This window comes from Cyprinus carpio, chromosome B15 (assembly GCF_018340385.1).
Source record: "Cyprinus carpio isolate SPL01 chromosome B15, ASM1834038v1, whole genome shotgun sequence".
Classification (NCBI taxonomy): Eukaryota; Metazoa; Chordata; class Actinopteri; order Cypriniformes; family Cyprinidae; genus Cyprinus; species Cyprinus carpio.
In genome coordinates this window covers 17,921,225-17,943,165 of record NC_056611.1, presented here as the reverse complement: position 1 = coordinate 17,943,165, position 21,941 = coordinate 17,921,225, and the positions used below count along the sequence as shown (strand labels likewise).

Below are 21,941 nucleotides of genomic sequence, written 5' to 3'. Positions count from 1 at the left end.
TTCTCTTATTTCCGCTCAGATTCGCTAGCAGGAAGCTGCTCTTACATTTCTGTTTATTTTGAACATTTTATTGTTTTACTTTCTCCTGTCACAGATGAGAAAGTTGATTTTCGTTGGCAGGAAAATCAGTGGCTTTTAAAACTGGATGAATTTGGAATAGTATACACTAGATTGTTATTTTCTTTTAAGTAATTAAAACTTTTATTCAGCAAGGACGCATTTATCTATTTCAAATAAATATACTGTTCTTCTGAACTTTCTATTTATCAACAAATCCTGAAAAAAAAAAAAAATAAATAAAAAAAAAAAAAATATATATATATATATATATATATATATATATATATATATATATATATATATATATATATATATATATTAAGCAGCACAGCTGTTTTCAACATTGATAATAATATGAAATGTTCCTTGAGTAGCAAACCAGCATATTAGAATGATTTATGAAAGATCATGTGACACTGAAGACTGGAGTAATGATTCTGAAAATTCAGCTTTGCCATCACAGGAATAAATTACAGTCATTCATTACTGTTTAACTGTGTTTTTGATCAAATAAATGCATCCCTGGTGAGCATAAAATATGCAGTATTCAAGAAACAGCAGGTGAAAAATACCTGCACGACATGCTGCATCCAAGAAGTGCACACCCAATGGACAGTTTACTATCTATCCCATAAGGCCACAGGAGAGTTGTTGTATTAAAAAATGCTGGTCCAAGATCCTATCCCCTCTTCCCTCAAAAAAAAAAAAAAAAAAAAAAATAGTGGTACCTTGAGAAAGTGATATCTTGTTCTAACAGATCAAATTAGCTTTTTTAAAAATAATATGCTAAGCTGTTTGTTTTATGTCTATGTCTGCTATAGCTAAGCTGCTAGCTTGCTATCAAGTAAAAACACAAAGGGAAATGTTTCATTTATAAATTTCAGCTTTGGTAAAAATGTGGTATTTAAAAGACAAATGAATATATTTTTGTGAGAAAAAATAGAATAAGAATAAACAGATCATAAAGCTATTTTTTGCTTGTTATTTGATAGGATTTTGCATTGGATTGTATTCATACCTGACACCTGCATATTAACATTCGAGGAAGAAGTTTACCTACATAGTATTTGGATGCCACTATTGTTTTTGCAATACTGTTTGGTTAGTGACACAGACATGGCATGTAAGTATGATTTAACCTTTTAGACGTGAGTGGACAGATCACGATTTCACTGTTTTCTTTATTGTTTATTACTGTCTTTAAACATTCAGCTAGCAGATGAGTTATCCGAAGCTGTTGCTCCAGATTTGAAGGGTTCTCCGTGTGCTTTGTAAGTGTTTGTCAACGTTCTGTGCCGTTTTACCATCCCAGGCTGGCGGCCCTCTCTGTGTGTGTGTCTCTCTTGCGGTGTTTTATGGGCTGTGCGCTGCGGTGCACTGACCTCGCTCTCACCCCGGTGCCACCCAGCCAGTGCAGGACTCAGGCACCACTGGCCCCTGCCAAAATCCCACAGCGCCACATCTGCTATCCATAAACGCAAGCCACTCTTGCTCTCAATCTCCTTCTCACACCCCTCCGTCCCCCTCTCAAACATATTTGCTTACTCTTGTTTTCCCAACTGAGCGGCACTTAAATTATACTCCTGCACAATCTCTGTTTTACATTCAATTTAAACACTCAGTGGTTCTCCTCTTATCTCTTCCTCCCCTGCAATCCATCTCTCTCTCTCTCTCTCTTCGTTCGCTCTCCTCTTCCAATGGAAAAATCTTTCACCCATTATGTCTTCAGTGGGATCCAGCTGTGTGTGGTGGCAGTGAACTGGGAACCACAGGACATTCCTGGTCCAAGAGGCCCTAAACCACCAGCGTTAACTCCTTCAGACTGTGGTCGAAACCAATCACATGCTCATGTGAGCGCTGTCCAATATACCTCACAAACATTTCGCTTTCCATCAGCTGAGACACAATTCAAGATTTCCACGTTAATCCCAAGCGGATGTTTACGGTAAGCAGTGGGGACAGAGTGAAGGAAAAACTTGACGATTGCATTCAACGCATGTTTTGGAAGGAATATTCCGGGGTCAATACAAGTGAAGCTCAGTCAACAGCATTTGTGGCATAATGTTGATTATCATGTATAATCAGTTTTGAAGTGTCCCTTGTTTTTTTTGAAAAAAAAAAAAAAAAATCTGCATGTTGACTTTTCTGTGTAAAGTTATATCCAATTTCACAGCTTTGTTGGCATGGTAACATTAAAACTCTAAAGCGACTTGAGAACATGATGAAAAGATATTTGCAGCTCAAGTTTGAACAAGAATTAACATTAAGTGCTTTGAAAAAATTATAAAGCTTCACATTACAGCATTTAATGTCCCTTACAATGTAAGTAAACGGAGACAGTTTTTTGTGGATTTAGGCACAGAAATTGTCGTCGCAAAGTAACAAAAACCCTTAAAAATGATGGGAGCAATTTTACCGCTCAAGTTTTAACAGAAGAATTAATAGGTCATTTTATGAAATTATAAGCTTCACATTTCTGCATTTTAAATCAAGTCTACAGTGGGTACTTTTAATGGAAGTACATGGTCTAAGTTCTGGTGGATTTAAATGTAGAATTTGCTATAATAGCATAACCCTAAAAACGATGAGAACAACTTTACAGCTCAAGATTTAACAGAATTAATATGAGTGATTAGTTACATTTTATTTTAAGGTCCTACGACTTTTGCCTCAAACTCCTAATTTGCTGCTTATTAATAGTTAGTAAGGTAATTGTTAAGTTTAGATATTAGGGATGTAGCATATCGTCATGCAGAATGTGTTTTTTAAGTACTAATAAACAGCCAATATGTTAATACTAGGCATGCTAATAAACAACTAGTTAAAAAAGAAGAGAATTGCTCCCTATACTAAAGTGTTAAAATTATAAGATGCACATTTTTGCATTTATATCGACAGAAGAAAACTGGGCCAATTTTTGATGGATTTAAACAGCATTTCCCATGACAACATAATGAAGACTCTAAGACAACCTTAAAATTGTCAAGAACAATTTTACACTTCTAGTTTTAACAGAAGAATAAATATACTAAGTGATTATAGTAACATTATAGTGTGTAAATCAAAGTTACAGTGAGGCACTTGCTATTAAACGGGGCCAACTTTTAGCAGATTTAATGTACAATTGTTGTAATTTTTTAAGGTTGTTTTAGGGTTTTTGTTGTCATCATGGCAACAAAGATGTAAAATGGTATGGAACTTAACACAAAACAGATTTTATCACACTAAAATTATGTTGGCCCATATTTAATGTGGTTTTTAACATTTAACATCCTATACGCTTACATAAGTGTCTCACTGTGATCCAAATTTTTGCCTTTTTTAATGATGAGGGATGAGTCTAGATTAATTTTTGTGGTAATCAACATTACGCCACAAACGCTGTCGATTGAGCTTAACTCGTATTGAACCCGGAATATTCCTTTAAGGACAATCTCCAGCGTGGGAGGATTAGATTTCCTCTCTAGATCATGCACATTTGGCCAGGCATACCACACCCCATTCAGCTTTAAACAAGATGTGTTTAACACATCCCCGCTCAATGCCCCCGGTGCACTACGGCTTAAAAAATGAACGAGAAAATAAATGGAGTGCCTCAACTTAACCGTCCAGAGCTTCGAGTGCACCCCTAGGCAATAAAGAAGTATTACCCTAGTGCGATTGTTTTATCATTATTTGACTTTTTCCACCGTAATCAAATTCACAGCGCAGGATAAAAATGTACATATTGAACTTTTGATACCCCGTTTCTTGGATCACGTTGTGTTTTTTGAGCCCAAAGCTTCACCTTTTCTTTTCCCAGACATATTGGCATGCGTCTGCGGTGTGGTCCCAACAGAACCTGGGGATGAATCATGTAGCTGCAAGCATGCAAGAGCACTGTTTTATGATAAATATTACAATTCATAAATCATTGTTTCTCAGAAGAGCAAAAGAGCGAGGGGAGGGAGCACAGAGAGAACTGTAAAGCATTTGGGGATCGGGCAAGAAAACAACAGAGGGTCATGCTCCCTGTGTGAGAGAGTGTAGATGGTGGTGAAAAGGGGGCTTCAGGTCAGGGAACCACCAGGGAGAGGGAGTGGTGGAAGAGTCTGCAGCAATGAAGGAGAATAACAGCGCAGACGGAGCACATACACGCTCCATCTGCACCATTAAGGCCTATAGTATCTCACTGTCATCTGCATATGGCAGCATCACAGCGTAAATTATGGTCGCTATGCATTCGCTCACCAGCGATAATCATCCCTCGCTGTTGCCAGCGATTCTGAACGACGGCAGCCAGAGGACAGTAAGGGCTGCAGTTGTTGTTGAGGACATACTTGAGGGAGATAATATTCCAGCGTGAGGTTTGGTTTGAGCTAAATGATGAGAAATAAAAGATTGCAATGACAGTATTTACAATGAGAGTTTAGATGCGGGTTTTCGCCACTGCCTCCCTCGTAAATTTTTTCAGGCTTTTTTTTTTAGGTTTAGGCTGGAATTTAGTTCTGCGCTACTCCGCAACACTGCTAAGCATGCGTTTAGTGACTAACAAAATTGTTTTGTATTTGAAAAATTATTTCACGGGTTTATTTGTCAACCTGAGGCTGTAAATAAGCAATGCCATTATGTTTGTAATGACACTGGTTAAAAACATCCCAGACTTGTCAGATTGCCTCAAAAAGACATTTAACATTTCATGTCTGTAAAAGGAAACCATTTCCACTAATACATGTTTGCCATCTAGTGGCCACTGTGGGATCTTTTTATGGAAAATGCTTTAAGAACACTAAAACAAGCACAGAAATTATATATAGACATTTAATTGTCAATTAGAGCACAGAGAATCAATATCAGAGTATCCTGTGACACAGGCAGTCACCGTCATGTTATGCTTCCAATGCATTCAGTTCATAACTTCCTGCCTCTACTCCATGTCGATGTCACAGAGGGCCGGTGGTGGCTCTCTCTTGACCCAGGGCAGAGGGGCGGGGACATAGGGGTCGTAGGTCCAGTGTGGATACACCCTCTTATACAGGTTCATCAGCACTGTGTCCTGAGAGCGCAGCTGATTGTCAAATACACACTTCATGTGGCCGTGAGTACCTGCGAAAGCACACAAATAAAAGTCAGTGGTACCTACTGTAACATTCCACATTTTTTAACAATGTACTTCCATTTTCTCCCCAATTTAAAACTAGACCAGCTAGTACATTTAGTTACAGTCATTTAAAGTCCTTATATTTTTTTGTATATTTAATATACAATTACCAATATTGTTTTAGCAGTATTATTTACAAACAATACTGGTAAGTTTTGTATTTATTACATTTATTTTTATTGCCATACCAGCATCTATGGCTATTTTCATTGCAAGATCAATGTATTTTAAAATAAACAAATAGTAGTAAGATTACTTTTGTATAAATATCCATTTTTTTATTGTTATATTGTTTTATTGTAATTATTTAATAATTACAATACAATTACTACTACTAATACTACTTATACTACTAATAATAATATTATTAATAATAAATAATAAAACACCAAATTATTTTGTAATTATTTTTAAATATTATAACTTGATAATGATTAACCTTAATTATTTTATAAAAAATAATAATTCTGAATTTAAAATAATCAACAATTCATAATAACAATTATCATCATCAATGAATAATAATAATATATTTTTTAATAATACAATTAATTATTGTCATTATAAAAAATCATCAAGCAAAAATGTCTTGCAATCTAAAGGTTTGAATATGTATTAAAATCTTTGAGTAGTCAGTTCAATAAATGTTTTTCTCCACAATTAGTACTTAGTTTCTTACCTAATGCTTCCTTAATGTGTCCTCTTCGTCCCCATTTTGTACGTAGTTCTACTGGCTTAAACCACAGAATATCATCTGCAAAAGAGAAATGCTTTAATGTTGGACTCAATCATTGTTAGATCTCTGCACACACATCTAAATGTAAACAGAGGAAATGACTAACGCCTTCCTTCTCACCTCTGTTAAAGAACATGTAACGGACCACAGCAGAGCGCCGATTGATTTTGAAAGGGTGTCCGCTCAGCACAATTCTCTTCAACACCACACGCTGAGGATTACAGCTCAAAAGAGTACCTGTGGCCACCAGGTCCTGCATACCTGTGGTAAAGGTAAAACAAAAACGCTTTAACCACATGCTGTACTGGTGAAGGCAGTTCTCTTTTTGAGTTCAAATGTTTCGTATGATTCTCCCCACCATTGTCTCTCTGTTTGAAGACCAGAACACCAGCGGTGGGGAAGGTAATGGGGGCATAGACAGACATCACTGTAGGAGCACCAGGACGCAGAAACCGCTCCATCTTGTGTTTATCAGCTAAAAACAGAAAAAAAATTTTTATTTAATATCATTAAAGGCATTTATTAGGACTTAAACCTGTCAGATACATCATGTGAACAAAACAAACAAAAAAACTTTAAAAGAATATTTACTCAAAGATCTTATTTCTGAACTGACACGACTTATTCAGAAACAAATCAACCATAGTCCTGAACAATTCTACAAAGAAAGACACATAAATATGAAGAACATGATGATCTCTTATTACCAGAAGTGTGCTGTGAGAAGATGGCTGAAGCTCTGAAGCGTCTGAAACCACACTGAAACACCAGATCTTCTTTAGTCTTCACTGGTTCTGTGTTGCTCGGGTGCTGCCGCACCAACATATGCATCACTGACATCTGCAAAATAGACAATTATTTCAATACCGACTATAATCAATTGTGAAAAGAATGCCTTTAAACTGAACAGTACTACTGTATTTCAAAACACAAACATCACTAGTAAATTTATCCTTTTTGGAGAATTTGATATGATAATAAGTAGTTACTTATAAAAATATTCAAGGATCCTCTAAGCTGTAAGTACCTTCTGTTCATGTGGTAGCAGGGACACTAGAACTAATGGTTTGCCGGTTTGAAAGCTCTCCATTACTGAAGGAGGAACATCTACAATATGAAGAGTCACGTACCAGCCTCCTGCAAGAATAAAAGGTGGATTTCCAAATAAAATTCCTTTGGTAAACAGTGAAACACCACAGTTTCTGGGACAAAACCAAGATATTGGTGAGAACTCTCTAAACAACACCCCTTTCCCCCCCATACAAACCATTGCTCCTTCCTCCTCACTAGTGGCATCTGCTAGTATTCGGCGGCGCATGCGCTCAAAGTTCTGGAACTGGTAGATGCGCGAGTAGTCGGGAGGCAGATTCTCCAGGGGGTCCCATGGGGAGGAACGGAAGCTCTTCAGACCTCTGTACTTCTGAAACCTGAACGTACAGAACAGACCAGTCAGCAGATACATACACTAGTCTACTACAATTCAAAAGTTTGGCTTTTTCTAGCAAGGATGCATTAAATTGATCAAAAGAGACATTTATAATGTTACCAAAGATTTCTTTGCAGCACAAGATTGATAGGAAATGTTTCATGAGCATCATAACAGCATATTAGAATGATTTCTGAATGATCGTGTGACACTGAAGACTGGAGTAACGGCTGCTGAAAATTCAGCTTTTTCATAAAAACATTTGTAGTTGTATTAATACTATAAAATATTACTGTTTTATTGTTTTTTTGATCTAATAAATACAGCCTTGGTGGGCATAAAAGACTTTCAAACCATGGAAAAACTGACCCCAAACTTTTGAATGCTAATATAAAGCTAGATTTAAAAATAACCAAAACAGTTGGGGTTACCGATACTGGATATTATTCATGTGTGCTTATTTAAATTATTTTTAACATTTAGATTAACATCATCTAACACTCATTTAATCTTTAAAAATGCTTAATTATAATTTTTTTAATTATATTTGTTATATTTAATAACACACAGAAGATATCGAAATAATCATCCAAATTTTCAAAGTGAACATTAAAACAGTGATATTTTAATTAAATATTTAATTTTCCTTTATTTTAACAAAACAGTACTGAATTTTAATACTGGCCATAACATGCAAATAATTAGAAGTTATCATTAACAGCAAATTTTAATATCTGCTCATCCCTAAAAAAATCTCATTCATAAGTCATTTTTGTGTTCCATGGACAAAACATAAATATAAGGGTGAATAAAATAAGCCAGACTTTTAATTTTCATGTGAAGTTTCCTTTTAAAATTTCAAACATGGACAGGTACATGGCTGGAACTGTCCTGCATCTTACCGTGTCTTAGCTGGGACATCTAGGGGAGTGTCGACTTCATCAGGGAACATCTCATTGGCACGTGCCTCTCTGTATCTCCTCAGTCCCTCTCCCTCCTCGGCCTCGTCCAAGCCTTCGTCATACTTCTGATCGGCTCCAGTGCATCCGGTGGAACTGATCTCCTCCTCCTCCTCCTCTTCTTCTTTCTCATCGTCATCATCTCCTTCAGAAGCGCATTCAGACCCAGCATCCTTGGAGAGGAAGAGAAGCATGTAAAAACATTTCTCTAGACATACATCCACGTAGAGTCTAGCAAACCCAAACAAAACACGCCACTTCTTTGAAGTCCACTAAACAGACAGACGAGTGACTAAGATGGGGAAAAGGACAAGACATACCGCTGGGGTGCAATAACCCCCCTGTGGGGTCGACCTGCAGAACAATCGCAGGTGCAGTAATAAAAATAATCTCTGTAATCATCTGTAGTACCACTTCCCTATTGTTAACATCTTGCATTGAAAAGTCTCCTTTGGTGCGCCCCAAGACTTCAAACGCATGCTAATTATGATTAAAGAAAATAAATGGACTAGAGCTTCCATACTTGTCAAGCTTCCCCTTGTTCTTTCAAGCCCAGCTGGTATAAATAAATGGCCGCCCCCTCCACAAGTCTCGACAGGAAGTTTTGTCCAAAGAGCAGGAAGACCGAAGGCTTCTCTCGGGACACCCTCTCCAAACACTATTGTTGCGTCGAGATGCCTGGCACTAAGGCCAAGCAGCAGACATTGAGAAAACAAACAGTGCCTCTCCACCACGAAGCGCACAGTCACGTATGCACTGTTCCCCCCACGCCGTGTCCACCCCCTTCACCTCATCCTTTTGACTTTATTCAGACCTTCAATCATTATGGGTTTAACCTGCTTTTGCCCAGCTTGCTCTTGATTGGTCGCTTCTGCTGCCACCTAGCAGGTTGCCATACCAACAAATATACAAAACAAAACCTGCTTTCTTCCCAGGGTGTGAGGTGTCATTGTTTATAGAATAAAAAGAAAACTACAATCAGGCATGTGATCAGCTAAAGACGAAAAACAAGGAAAACAGTGAACCCCCCCCCCCCTCCTCCCCTCCCCAAACAATAACAGAAATTGTTTCCTTCCGATTTACACAATTCACCTCGTCATACATATCAAGTCAAAAAAAAGGAAATTTGTATGGTATGGAAAATTCACATCAAAAACCTGTGACTGCCCTGTATCAAAATAATAAAAACCCACCTGAGATTCATTATCACCATCCATTTCATCTTCCATCATCCCATCATCATCATCACAGCTGTCAACGTCATCATCATCCTCCTCCTGCTCAGCATTATCAATGATCCATGTGGCCTGGTAGTCCGACGTCCCCTTTGGTACTTTCATCACTCTCCTTTTCTTTCTGGCCTCTGAATATAAATGAATAGATCACATCAATGTCAGTATTGCCCATAAAGAGTTTTTTTTAGATCTATTCATTTAGGTCACTAGTATACATTCCTGCCGCCTACTGCTATTGGTGGGTTGCACTGATCACAAATGAGATGTATTGCCATTCTGTGTTGACAATCCATCAATTTTCCTGAGCTAAAAACAAATATTCTGGAGTAGGAAAGTCTTTGTATATGAGTTGCAGAAGTGCATAATGCGTCATATCATGAACAAGGTGAGAAGTTATCAAAGTATGATCTGAACTCACTCTGAATGCACTCATTTATACCCTGTATGTGGACAGACACAAATCATATAGAACAATGAAGCCACTCACACTAATATTAACATCTCTAACTTGATGACACTTGAATAAATTATCTCATAAGAGAGAATCAGATATATTCTTTTCTACTGCATGCTGCAATATTCCATTGCAGTCACTGGACATTAAAAAGGAAATATTTCCAGATTGATATCTCATTTGACGCTGTAAGTGTGCAATGTTATTTTATTGTAACTTACATATAATAATAGTTTAATAGAATTGAATTATCTTTTATTTTTGGCTTTTATTTTAATTTTAGTTTCTTTAAATAATTTTAGTTTTCTTTCATTTTTAATATTACTAATTATGTTTAATTTATTTTTATTTCAGTTTTTATTTATTTTCCAGAAAATAAGTTTAAACTTCAACTTATTACAGTTAGTTGCAAAGGCAACATTTATCATTTTTATTTGCGTTTTTTGTTTTAATTATCAATAGTACACCTAGTTTGAACAGATAATAAAGTACCTTCTGCCTCCTCCAGCTCTGCTTCTGTGGGCCACGTTTGCTCCCCATCCATGGGATCCACTTCTGCCTCCGCCTGCAAGCTCTCCCTCTTCTCAGGGTCTGCTTTCATCAACACCCGAACATCCCCATCACCACCATCCTATAAGACATGTACAAAGACAAAGATAAAGTAAAGAATAATAAACCAATAAATATCTGATCAATCAATGAGGTACCACAAATGAAGTCATCAGCGTCAAGTAGTCAGTTCACATGTAAAGTAAAAATACTACATGATAGCACAAAATTACAGGCAACCATAATATAATTGACCAATGAGTTTTCAATGAGCGATTTTATACAGTGTTTCTCAACAATTTAAATTAATTATAAAAGTATTATTTCTAGACTTGGAAATGTGACACAGGCATTTTTACAATGAATATACTTTTTTCTACTTAAACCAAGCTCTAAAATATCGTTAGTTACAAAATATCATCAGTTACAAATTGTGTATAAAACATTTTTAAAAATCCTTATTAATTCTTCACACCAGTAATAATAAATCCTTCTAATTAATCCATTAATTAAAGGGAACATTAATATTAAGGGCATCAAGTCTTTAAATTAAGGAGGCAGTGGGCTTCAATTATTGTTGTGGACAGCAGGGGGCCTTGGAGTCAAAGGCTTTAAGAATCACTGCTTTTCTAGCTTGTTGAGCCTGATTAAGATATGGTGTTGAACTTGCAATTTATGAATAAATGAATGAACAAGTTGCACAATAATAAGGGTGGGGGAAGTCGTGGCCTATGGGTTAGAGAGTCTGATGTGGGTTCGAGTCTCGTACCGGCAGGGATTGGGGGGAGTGAATGTACAGCGCTCTCTCCCACCTTCAACACCATGACTGAGGTGCCCTTGTGCAAGGCACCGAACCCCCAACTGCTCCACAGGCGCCGCAGCAAAAAAAAAAGAGCTCCGGGTGTGTGTGTGTGCATTTTGGATGGGATAAATGCAGAGCACTAATTCTGAGTATGGGTCACTATACTTGGCCACATATCATGTCACTTTCACAAGTTACAAATCCTCTTATGAAATGATGAACAAATAAATGACAATATTACAACAAAATAGTAGCCTCCTAACCATCATCTCAACGTCTCGTACTGGCTTCACCAGTCGAGGAGCTGCTGTCACGATGGGTAGAGGATCTGCAGGGGCATCGATCTGGCTAAGCTGAAAGTCTCCATGACCTGTGATATGCACCAGCCTGTTGACTTGCAGAGGAGAGCCTCGAATATATCCTGACACACAGAGGGTCCCTAACCCTGTGGCTGGGCCCCCTCCCCCATTCTGGCTGGTGTTCGGTATATATGTGGCCCTCTGAGCCAGCAGGTGCGAGCGGCGAGAGCGAAAGCCCAACCGCCTCTGCTTCTGTGCTGACAGGTGCCTCAGCAATAGAGTAGCATCCTGCTCGCTGTCCACAGGGAAGAGACGCGCATCTGGGAAATGAGACTCTACTAATCGGGACAGCACTCTACGAGACTCACTGCGTTTCTTCACTGCTAGATCAGCCACTCCCTGACACACCAGTGCTGCAGGACAAAGAGGAAAAGAATTGATTCTGATTGGTCAATTGTGACATTCTATTAAATATATGTGCATAATGACTGCTGAACTGCATAACTGATCGTTTCTAAAAAATATCTTACCATGACTTGGCAAGCCCTGTGCAAAGAAACAGGACAGGCAGTATTCTCCATAGCTGTCCCAACCTTCAGTCGACTCCAGCACAAACACCAAACTGTCTGCAATCTTTGCCACATCCAGGAGTGCATGCAAGTCAGCTGGAATGAGACAAAACAAGATTTTTTTTTACAGCCTTTAATCATAAATTTCAATATCGTGATAATACCGTATACCATGATAAAAGCATCATCAATTAATCGCAACATGAAAATTTGATATCGGCAGTAGTACATCCTTAAATACAAGCAAATCATTTTACAAAATGGTTTATGACTTCATAAAGCAACTAAAAATATAATATTACATAAAAGTAAAATTAGTTCTGACAAAGATGTCTTGTCATAATTAATATCATTCAACCTTGCAATGCAATTAAATTCATACATATGTTTCTTAAATATCTACACTTTTTGGAAGAAAATTATTTTCAAAATCTTGAATTGTGATTTTCATAAAAATATTGAGCAGCACAAGTGTTCTCAACATTGATAATAATAATAATGTTTCTTGAACACTAAATCAGCATATTATAATGATTTCTGTAGGATCATGTGGCGCTTGAGACTGGAGCAACAGCAGTATAGTGTCAGACATTTGAAATTCCACTGTGCATCATTAGCACTTATTTACCTGTGTCTGGCCTGTAGAAAATGAATCTCTGTTTAAAGCGGGGAAGAACGAGACCAAAACTGTCCTTGGCCCCAGTGACTCCTTGATCTTCATGCACCACACCACCAACTCCTTCACCCCTCAGTATTTTTGTGACAGCCCCAGCATCCACTTCTGCGTGAAGGGCTATGACTGCCACCAGATGAGGGGGTCCATCCCTGCTGCCCAGCTTCCTTTTCTCTGTCAGCACCTGTCACCATCATTAACACCCAAAAACAGATGAGTTAGTCAGCTAATTTCCAGTCTGTAAACCCTGTAGAAGACTATAATGTTTACTTTACCAAGTCTTTTTTGTTGCGTCGCAGCTGGTTGGCTTTGTTTCTACGGTCCATTTTCCTCGTCTCTCTTCTCTGTTTCTTGGTGAGAGCCATGACAGCAACTCTACCTAATTAGGATGTATAGAGTCATGTTTATTGTCTTACACTTAGCATTAATGCTATTTATGATTGACACAAAATGAACCAGAAATTTTATGTAAGAACAGTGTCTATGAGAAACCTTCATAACCAATAGCAAAAAATTAAAAAAAAAAAAAAAACTCTTAAACCAGACTAAGCTGGTTTGTTGGTCTCTCAACCTGGGGTTTAGTGAGGCTTTGGCCAATTTTGAGCTGTTTAGGCTGAGAGACCAGCTTAAATCAGTTAAGACCATCAAGCATCATAGGCTGGCTTTTGTCAACAGGGCTAAAGTTAAACGTATAAACTGTATGCACAGAAAAACTTTTAATATAAAGTCTCGTTGATCACGTCTCTGGTCTTTAAACACGTGTTCAGTCAGACAGGCACTGCCCACGTGGACGGTTCCCGCGTGTGTATTTTTTTATAAACTCATCAGACATACCCTTGTTCTCCCGCCCGATCTCGCCTTTAGTTCGGTGTTTTCCATGCTTGTGCTGTTTGTTTTTCTGTTTATAAGTTCCAGGTCTGTGCGCCTGCTGCTGCTCGCCTCCTGCAGCCATTTTCTGTCATGCCGCACATGTAAACTTAAATGACGTCATATCCACGCGCCTGATTTTCCTTCTGCAGAATCGTCACTCATTAATAAAGTGCGCGCGTGCCACCTACTGTTGTTCCGCTGCATCATCCTCAGGGTTTCAGGGCTGGTAATCTCATTAACCAAAACCTATGCTTAAAGTGAATCTTATGACATGAAAACTGTCAGTTAACATTTTTACTCGCAAAATTTAGTTTAAAGGAGAAGTTATTTTTAATAAAAATGCAATAATGTGAGGTAAAAATATAAATGTTTTTATTTGTTAATATATTATTTATATTGTTACGAATTTGTAAGGTATTTAATGACAATTGTTAGTATGCATCATTATGGTAGTATTTCTCATTCTGACTTTAATGTGTACTTTTTTTTATTAATAATAAATCTTAAAAATACTTTGGATATGTTTGAATTTTTTGTTTCTTAAGGTACAAACATAGATGCACACACATTATTTACAGCATTAAATATATCTGCAAGCTGTCAGAGCTGTGGTGCAGTGGGTAGTGCCCAATTTTATGCACATGTGGGTTTGAATCTAGTATTATATGCTGATCATTTTCTCTTTTTTCTCATTTCATTAACCTAGAAATATAAATCTGAAAACCCTGTAAATCTAAATAAAAAAATAAAAAAATAAATAAAGACTGTGAGATGGATTTTTCTTATTTTTTCTTGAGCAATTTAATTTCAGCATGGTTTCTGAATCATACTTGTGGGTTGTATTATTTTATATCATCGTAAAACCCCATGAAACAAGAAAACAAATAATTGTGTCATCAACATATGGTCATCGCCTATTTTAGAAATAGATTATCCATATAGAGGAAATCATAAATCATTCTCAAAAAAAAACAAAAAACATTTTAAGACCATCTCTAAACATTTGATAAAGACCAAGAGTTCATTTGAAGTGTATAGCCTTATTAAGTCAAATGGGTCATTTAGTCTCTAGAGAATTTCTTTGTTGTTTTTTGTTAAATCACTATAGCACACCACCATGTCTCTCTAATGACATCAACAGGATGAAGCATGGCTCTTTAAATCCCATTCATAAAACAGACTCCATAAGTCTCAAAACCCTCTGTTCGCCTGGATACAGTGACAGCATCCTGCGTTCTCATTGGCTGGGAGACACGGCTGCTTCAGAACCAACCCAGAGCTAGTTCTCTCTGTTCTGTTTACCAATTGGTTGCCTGCAGGCTTGTTGACATCACTGTAATAATTTTGCCCAGGGATCAGCTTTAACCTCTTAGTGATCCATAACAATGATGATAACCAATATTAAGCAAAACCCAGAAAACCTACAGCTCTTTACATTTTTAGGTTTAAAGTGTGGTGAAATGTGTAAGGCAGGGATTACTATATGCTTACAACAGAGGCGAGCTGTAATCCTGTTCATTTGATTTTTATGACTTCTGCTCTGCTTGTCCTAGTTATCTTCAAGTCCATCTGTGTGAGTGCTGGTGGGTTTTCAAACTTCATACTTCAGACACAGCAAAAAATCATCAGGATCATTTAGGGAATTTTTCAGGAGACAGCAGCAACCTCATATGATTTGTAAGGCATTTTTTAGTTTAGCATATGGGAGTATCATGATCATCATAATTGGTAAATCTCCAAAACATTTCCAAGATACTCCCATATGTGTAAACTGATAGCTTCATGTGATACACTTTTAAAAATGTATTACTCAAGAAATTCCAACAAATGTAATCATAATGCTGAAATTGCATTGCTGCACTGCAGCCACTTCTTTACAAGGAATCACGTTTCATTACATTTTCCTCTGATTTGATCTGTGTTTACCTCTACAGAACTGCTGCAATTAAAATTACAACGGATTAGGGTGGGATATCTTAATACTAAAAAATAAAAAATAAAAATAATAATCTAAATCCATTACAGAGCTTTGGCTTTCCTTATAGATTTTGGCAGCCCCAGCAAACAAAGTCTTAAATATTGACAAAGGACATATTTATGTGTATAGCTGTTTATTATAGGGGGTTTAATGCTCTGTCTCTAGGGGCCGGTGGGAGTTTCCCACATTTGGAGGGCGGAACTGTCGTTCCAGGAACCAGGACGCGAGGAGGGCAGAATTGGTCCGATTCTTTTTAGCGAATCGGTTCGCTTCATGAACCGGTTCAAAAAATCCGATTCATATAGTCGTTTGAGTCGCCACTCCAAAGCGCTCCAGAAATTACGATTTTGTGGTACATTGTAGTAAAATACCACTGTCTATAACTATGTTTTTTTATTTATTACATGCTTACATAAAGTATGTTTGTTTTAAAAATAAGCGACTTCTGTTCATTTGTGTAACTACTTTAAAGTTGCTTGAAAACACTATTAAAACGTACTGCCTATGTACTATTAAAATCCCCCAAAACCTTGTGTTTTTTGGTTGCGTTTAGGGAATAAATAAAAAATGAAACTTCAGTATAACAATTCACACCCTGGATTCTCGAGCGCCTTTTTAGCAATCGGCTCCAGCGAGTTATTAAAACGATTCAGTTCAAAAGAACGATTCCACGGCGAATCGGACATCACTAGAGGAGGGCAGAGAGAGAAATCACAGCCACCACCACCACAACATGATCATCACCCCACAGCCCAAACACACTGGTGTAAAAAACAACAGTCTTGAGCATTTCGGACCGAATCTGAGGTGTGGTCTGGCCGTCGGAGTGTAAACGGACCGTGTTTATCTCTGTTTTTAAGCCGTCAGGGAGTGGATCTGTCTCGGACGCCATCTTTAGCAGCAGCAGTAGCCCGGGAGAGTGAAGAGCTGCTGGGACACCTCAACCAGCACCGGGCTGGAGGAGTTTCTCCAGCGGACACTCATGCTTGACAGCGATCGATAAGTTTGTCGTGACAGATTTGGGGTCGGTAGACGTGTTTCAGTCCACTGGGTTTGTTGTTGTTGTGGTCGGAGGAGTTTTCTCGGGTTGGCTGCTCATCTTGGCCTGTTGGGAGGGTAAGTGAGCTGTTAGCTCTTCTGCTAACTTAGGTTCATGTCAAAATAAACATTTCTTGCTTTTAGACACAGCTAGAAAGACTTATTTAAACGTTTTTCTGTTTATTGTAACCCATTCCAGTGAATTAACATTAAAAACGCAACCGTGTTAATGTAAGTTTATTAGTTTCCACCCAAGTCATGTGTTTGAGGGTTGAAGTTTGGCTGCAGGTGAGGAAACTGTTAACAGATCATCTTCATATTCATCATATAGAAATGCTCATGTGTCTGCTGGGATTTTAGCTCAGTGTGTAATATGGATGTCACCTTGTGTATGTTGTCTATTATGATTATTTATGCCATATATATATATGTGTGTGTATGTACATATATATATATATATATATATATATATATATATATATATATATATTATATATATATATATATATATGTACATATCTGCAATACTTAAGAACATGCTGTTCCTGTAAAGTGCAGTTGACCATCCAGGCCTAAGTATCTGTGTAAACAGCAGTTTAGCTAGATGTATTCATACAGTTGAGATGCACAGACCAAGTGATCATGATGGATGGACCTACTGTTTACATTTTGTCAGTGGGATGCTGTCTTTATTGTATAGATCTAATGATTCATAAATATCTCTTGGATGTTATGATTGCTTTATTGCTTCATTGCTTCTGCTGGTCTTGTATAGTATTTCCTGCTGTCCTACCTGTGTATTGATGCTCGTATGCTGCCACAGTGGAAATGGCTGCTCTGATTGTAATGCAGTGAAGCTCTGCTGCATTTGTTTATGGCTTTGCATTGCTCATAAACATGCAAACTGGTGGTATGTGAACGAGAGGCTGAATAGTGCCTCTGTTGTTGAGAGACACTGCCTGCTTTCTCCACTGTGATTGTCTTTCTCTGACCTCATTGCTGCCTCTTAAATCTGGGCTTCTGTCCGCAGCAGCATCCGTTACACTGAGCCCTCGGGGTCTCCACTCCCACATCCATCTGATATCAGACCTCTGATTATCATTGATGTCATCAAGTGACTAACACAAGTTTGGTCTATCAGTTTTGACCCTTTCCATGCATCCCTCACTCTTGCAGGATAATAATTGATTCAAATATCCCAAACGTGTAGCTGTTCTTGCACAGTGAGATCTACAGTCTTGCACTTACCAGCTTTGAATTTTTGTCCTCCAGAGCAATTAAGTATGATTCTTATTTAAGGGCATATATATATTTTTAATATTTTTTTTTTTAGCTATTATAGTTATGAAATATTATGATCAGATATTATAATATAATAAATAGTGTTTTGTATTAATATAACTGAAATTGTCATAATATTTTCTTTATTTTCTTTATTTATTTTGCTTTATTAATATTGCTGTCCCAGTAGTTTAGACTTGTACTTGCACTGACAATATTTTTACTGACACATCGCTAAAAAATTAAAAACATATATTTTAATATATTTCATATTTCTCACAAAGGAATATATTTGTGTTTATTATAATGAAATATTTCAATCAGATATTACAATCTAATAAATAGGTTTTCGTATTATATAAATAAGTTGTTATTCGTAAAGTTTGCATGCATTTATTTATATTTGTTTGTGTATGATAATAATAATAATTAGTAGTAGTATTGTTGGCACAGTAGTGTAGGTTTGTACTTGTGCTGCCAATACTTTCACTAAGAGCACCACAAAAAAAAGATAAAAGTACTTGCACCAATTCAGATGTATTTTTTTGTCTTGTGTTCAACATTGTTATCTGTTCCGTGGAAGTATATCATAAAGACACGTTTTGTTTTGTTTTTCTTATTGTTATAGAAGAAACAATAGCCTAATTTTAAACACACTTTTTACAGGGATTCTAAAGAGGCATCGAGGGCTTTTCCAAAATTAAAAAAAAAAAAAAACAATAATATCAGGTATTTAGCAGCTATGGTCTCTTAAATAATGCCCATGGTAAAATTTCCAAATGAAATGATCTCCGCAGGTGCAGCTAGGACGCAGGGCCTAATAACTCGCAAGGTCACACTCAGTGTTTAAAAATACAAAGCGGTGCAGTGCTGGCACGGGACAGCATCCCTAAAGCTCTGCCCATGGAGAAGGACTGGGTCAGAACTATGCTGCTGTTTGTCTGCCAAATGAAGGGATCTCCCTGCTAGACATTCCTCCTAATCTGAATTTAAAGGATGTTGTGATGCTTGTTTAAGGAGAGGGGTAAGTTGTTTGATATCCTGACAAATTCTTTCAGGCCAGTCGTGACTGGACAGTGTTTGTGGTCAGAGTTATTTGGTGTAGGACAGTAATAAGAATACCTACAGTGTGAAAACATCACTGAAATGATATTGATTTGATAATATACATAAACAAGCTGGGTTTTTGGACAGATAGAACTATTTCCTTGTATTTGCGGTGGCAGTTACAGTTCTGTTTTTCAGCTTCTCGCACATTCCTGAATAGCAACTCAGCATTTCTCCATTTGTGTGGCTAAGCTTTGCTTTGACTCTGGTAGTTTTGTTTAAACTTGTCAGTTCATTGGAAAATGAGATAAAGTCTGAAGGAAATGAGTTGAAGAGGTTAAGAATGTTGATGTTGACTTAAAGAGCTGATTAGCACTGAAATGGTCTGTAGGAGATTTGAAGTGGCATTAGCACATGAGCTGAGTGAACAGGAAATAAAGAAACACTGCGTGAAAGAAAGCAAGCAACATCATGTAGGCAGTTCCTGCCCTGCTGTTGTGTTGTCCTGTCCTGCCACATTCCTACTGTGTGTCTGTTGAATGGCATGATGGGGTGTCATCTTGTTCTGCCCTTACAGTCTGTCACATGCTAAGCATCTGGCAGTTAGCATGATTGCTTCACATCCCTACTTTTTTAAATTCCATGTAAGTGAATTTGAATTGAGGTGGAAAATTAGATGCGAAACAGTCATTTGAATGTTAATTTAAAGTACTAGAACTAAAAATGGAATGAACAAGCATTCACTTAAAAGAACGTTTATATATAAAAATGAATATGTACACTAACATTCAAGTGATTTGGGTCAGTAAGATTTATAAAAAAATTAAAAAAAACTTTTATTCAGCATAATGCATTAAATTGATTAAACATGACAGTATTATAAAGACTTTTATAATATTTCTGTTTCAAATAAATTCTATTCATCAAAGTATCCTGAAAAATGCATCACAGTTTCTAAAAAATATTAAGTGGCACAACTGTTTTCAACGTTGAAAATACTCTGAAAAAAATGATTAATTGAATTTACTTAATTTTTTTATGGTAAGTGGTTGCAATCAATTTATTTTAGCTACATTTAAATAAACAAATTTTTCTAAAAGTTAATCAACTAAATTAGTTTATTTAAATATAGCTAAAATAAATCTATTTAAAAAAAATAAAAAATTTCAGTGTAGTAAATTCAATGAATCATTTTTTTCAGTGTAATAATAAATGTTTCATGAGCGTATTAGAATGACACTGAAGACTGGAGTAATGATGCTGAAAATTCAGCTTTGCCATCACAGGAATAAATTATATTTTAAAATATTTCAAATTGTAATAATTTAATTGCAAACATTTGAATGGTTGTATAAATATTTATGTATAAATATTATTTTGAATTAATGCTTTTTCATTCCATTTTGAATTTCAATATTTTTTTAATGTATATACAGTGCCTTGCAAAAGTATTCGGCCCCCTTGAACTTTGCGACCTTTTGCCACATTTCAGGCTTTAAACATAAAGATATAAAACTGTAATTTTTTTGTGAAGAATCAACAACAAGTGGGACACAATCATGAAGTGGAACGAAATTTATTGGATATTTCAAACTTTTTTAACAAATAAAAAAACTGAAAAATTGGGCGTGCAAAATTATTCAGCCCCCTTAAGTTAATACTTTTTAGCGCCACCTTTTGCTGCGATTACAGCTGTAAGTCGCTTGGGGTATGTCTCTATCAGTTTTGCACATCGAGAGACTGAAATTTTTGCCCATTCCTCCTTGCAAAACAGCTCGAGCTCAGTGAGGTTGGATGGAGAGCATTTGTGAACAGCAGTTTTCAGTTCTTTCCACAGATTCTCGAATGGATTCAGGTCTGGACTTTGACTTGGCCATTCTAACACCTGGATATGTTTATTTGTGAACCAGTCCATTGTAGATTTTGCTTTATGTTTTGGATCATTGTCTTGTTGGAAGACAAATCTCCGTCCCAGTCTCAGGTCTTTTGCAGACTCCATCAGGTTTTCTTCCAGAATGGTCCTGTATTTGGCTCCATCCATCTTCCCATCAATTTTAACCATCTTCCCTGTCCCTGCTGAAGAAAAGCAGGCCCAAACCATGATGCTGCCACCACCATGTTTGACAGTGGGGATGGTGTGTTCAGGGTGATGAGCTGTGTTGCTTTTACGGCAAACATAACGTTTTGCATTGTTGCCAAAAAGTTCGATTTTGGTTTCATCTGACCAGAGCACCTTCTTCCACATGTTTGGTGTGTCTCCCAGGTGGCTTGTGGCAAACTTTAAACAACACTTTTTATGGATATCTTTAAGAAATGGCTTTCTTCTTGCCACTCTTCCATAAAGGCCAGATTTGTGCAGTATATGACTGATTGTTGTCCTATGGACAGAGTCTCCCACCTCAGCTGTAGATCTCTGCAGTTCATCCAGAGTGATCATGGGCCTCTAGGCTGCATCTCTGATCAGTCTTCTCCTTGTATGAGCTGAAAGTTTAGAGGGACGGCCAGGTCTTGGTAGATTTGCAGTGGTTTGATACTCCTTCCATTTCAATATTATCGCTTACACAGTGCTCCTTGGGATGTTTAAAGCTTGGGAAATCTTTTTGTATCCAAATCCGGCTTTAAACTTCTCCACAACAGTATCTCGGACCTGCCTGGTGTGTTCCTTGTTCTTCATGACGCTCTCTGCACTTTAAACGGACCTCTGAGACTATCACAGTGCAGGTGCATTTATACGGAGGAGACTTGATTACACACAGATGGATTCTATTTATCATCATTAGTCATTTAGGTCAACATTGGATCATTCAGAGATCCTCACTGAACTT

General features: G+C 37.1%; 2 protein-coding genes across 3 annotated transcripts in view; one reads left to right on the top strand and one right to left on the bottom strand.

Moving 5' to 3' along the window:
• Window positions 1-4,846: 4,846 nt before the first annotated feature.
• LOC109098342 (pre-rRNA-processing protein TSR1 homolog) lies at window positions 4,847-13,911 on the bottom strand. The gene is made up of 15 exons (XM_042739593.1): window positions 13,737-13,911; window positions 13,178-13,281; window positions 12,858-13,086; window positions 12,191-12,325; window positions 11,625-12,073; window positions 10,503-10,641; window positions 9,515-9,684; window positions 8,265-8,494; window positions 7,200-7,363; window positions 6,964-7,070; window positions 6,644-6,776; window positions 6,295-6,411; window positions 6,057-6,197; window positions 5,880-5,954; window positions 4,847-5,145 (listed from the first exon to the last, which is right to left on the bottom strand). Exons 1-15 carry the CDS (start codon window positions 13,852-13,854, stop codon window positions 4,967-4,969), a joined length of 2,490 nt encoding a protein of 829 aa, XP_042595527.1. The 5' UTR covers window positions 13,855-13,911; the 3' UTR covers window positions 4,847-4,966.
• A 2,496-nt stretch (window positions 13,912-16,407) lies between these two features.
• LOC109098343 (serine/threonine-protein kinase TAO1-like) overlaps window positions 16,408-21,941 on the top strand; it is a 28,254-nt gene continuing 22,720 nt past the window's right edge. For both annotated transcript variants that reach the window (XM_042739591.1, XM_042739592.1), the window contains exon 1: window positions 16,408-16,866. The gene's annotated coding sequence lies outside the window, so the exon portion shown is untranslated. The remainder of the gene's footprint in view (window positions 16,867-21,941) is intronic.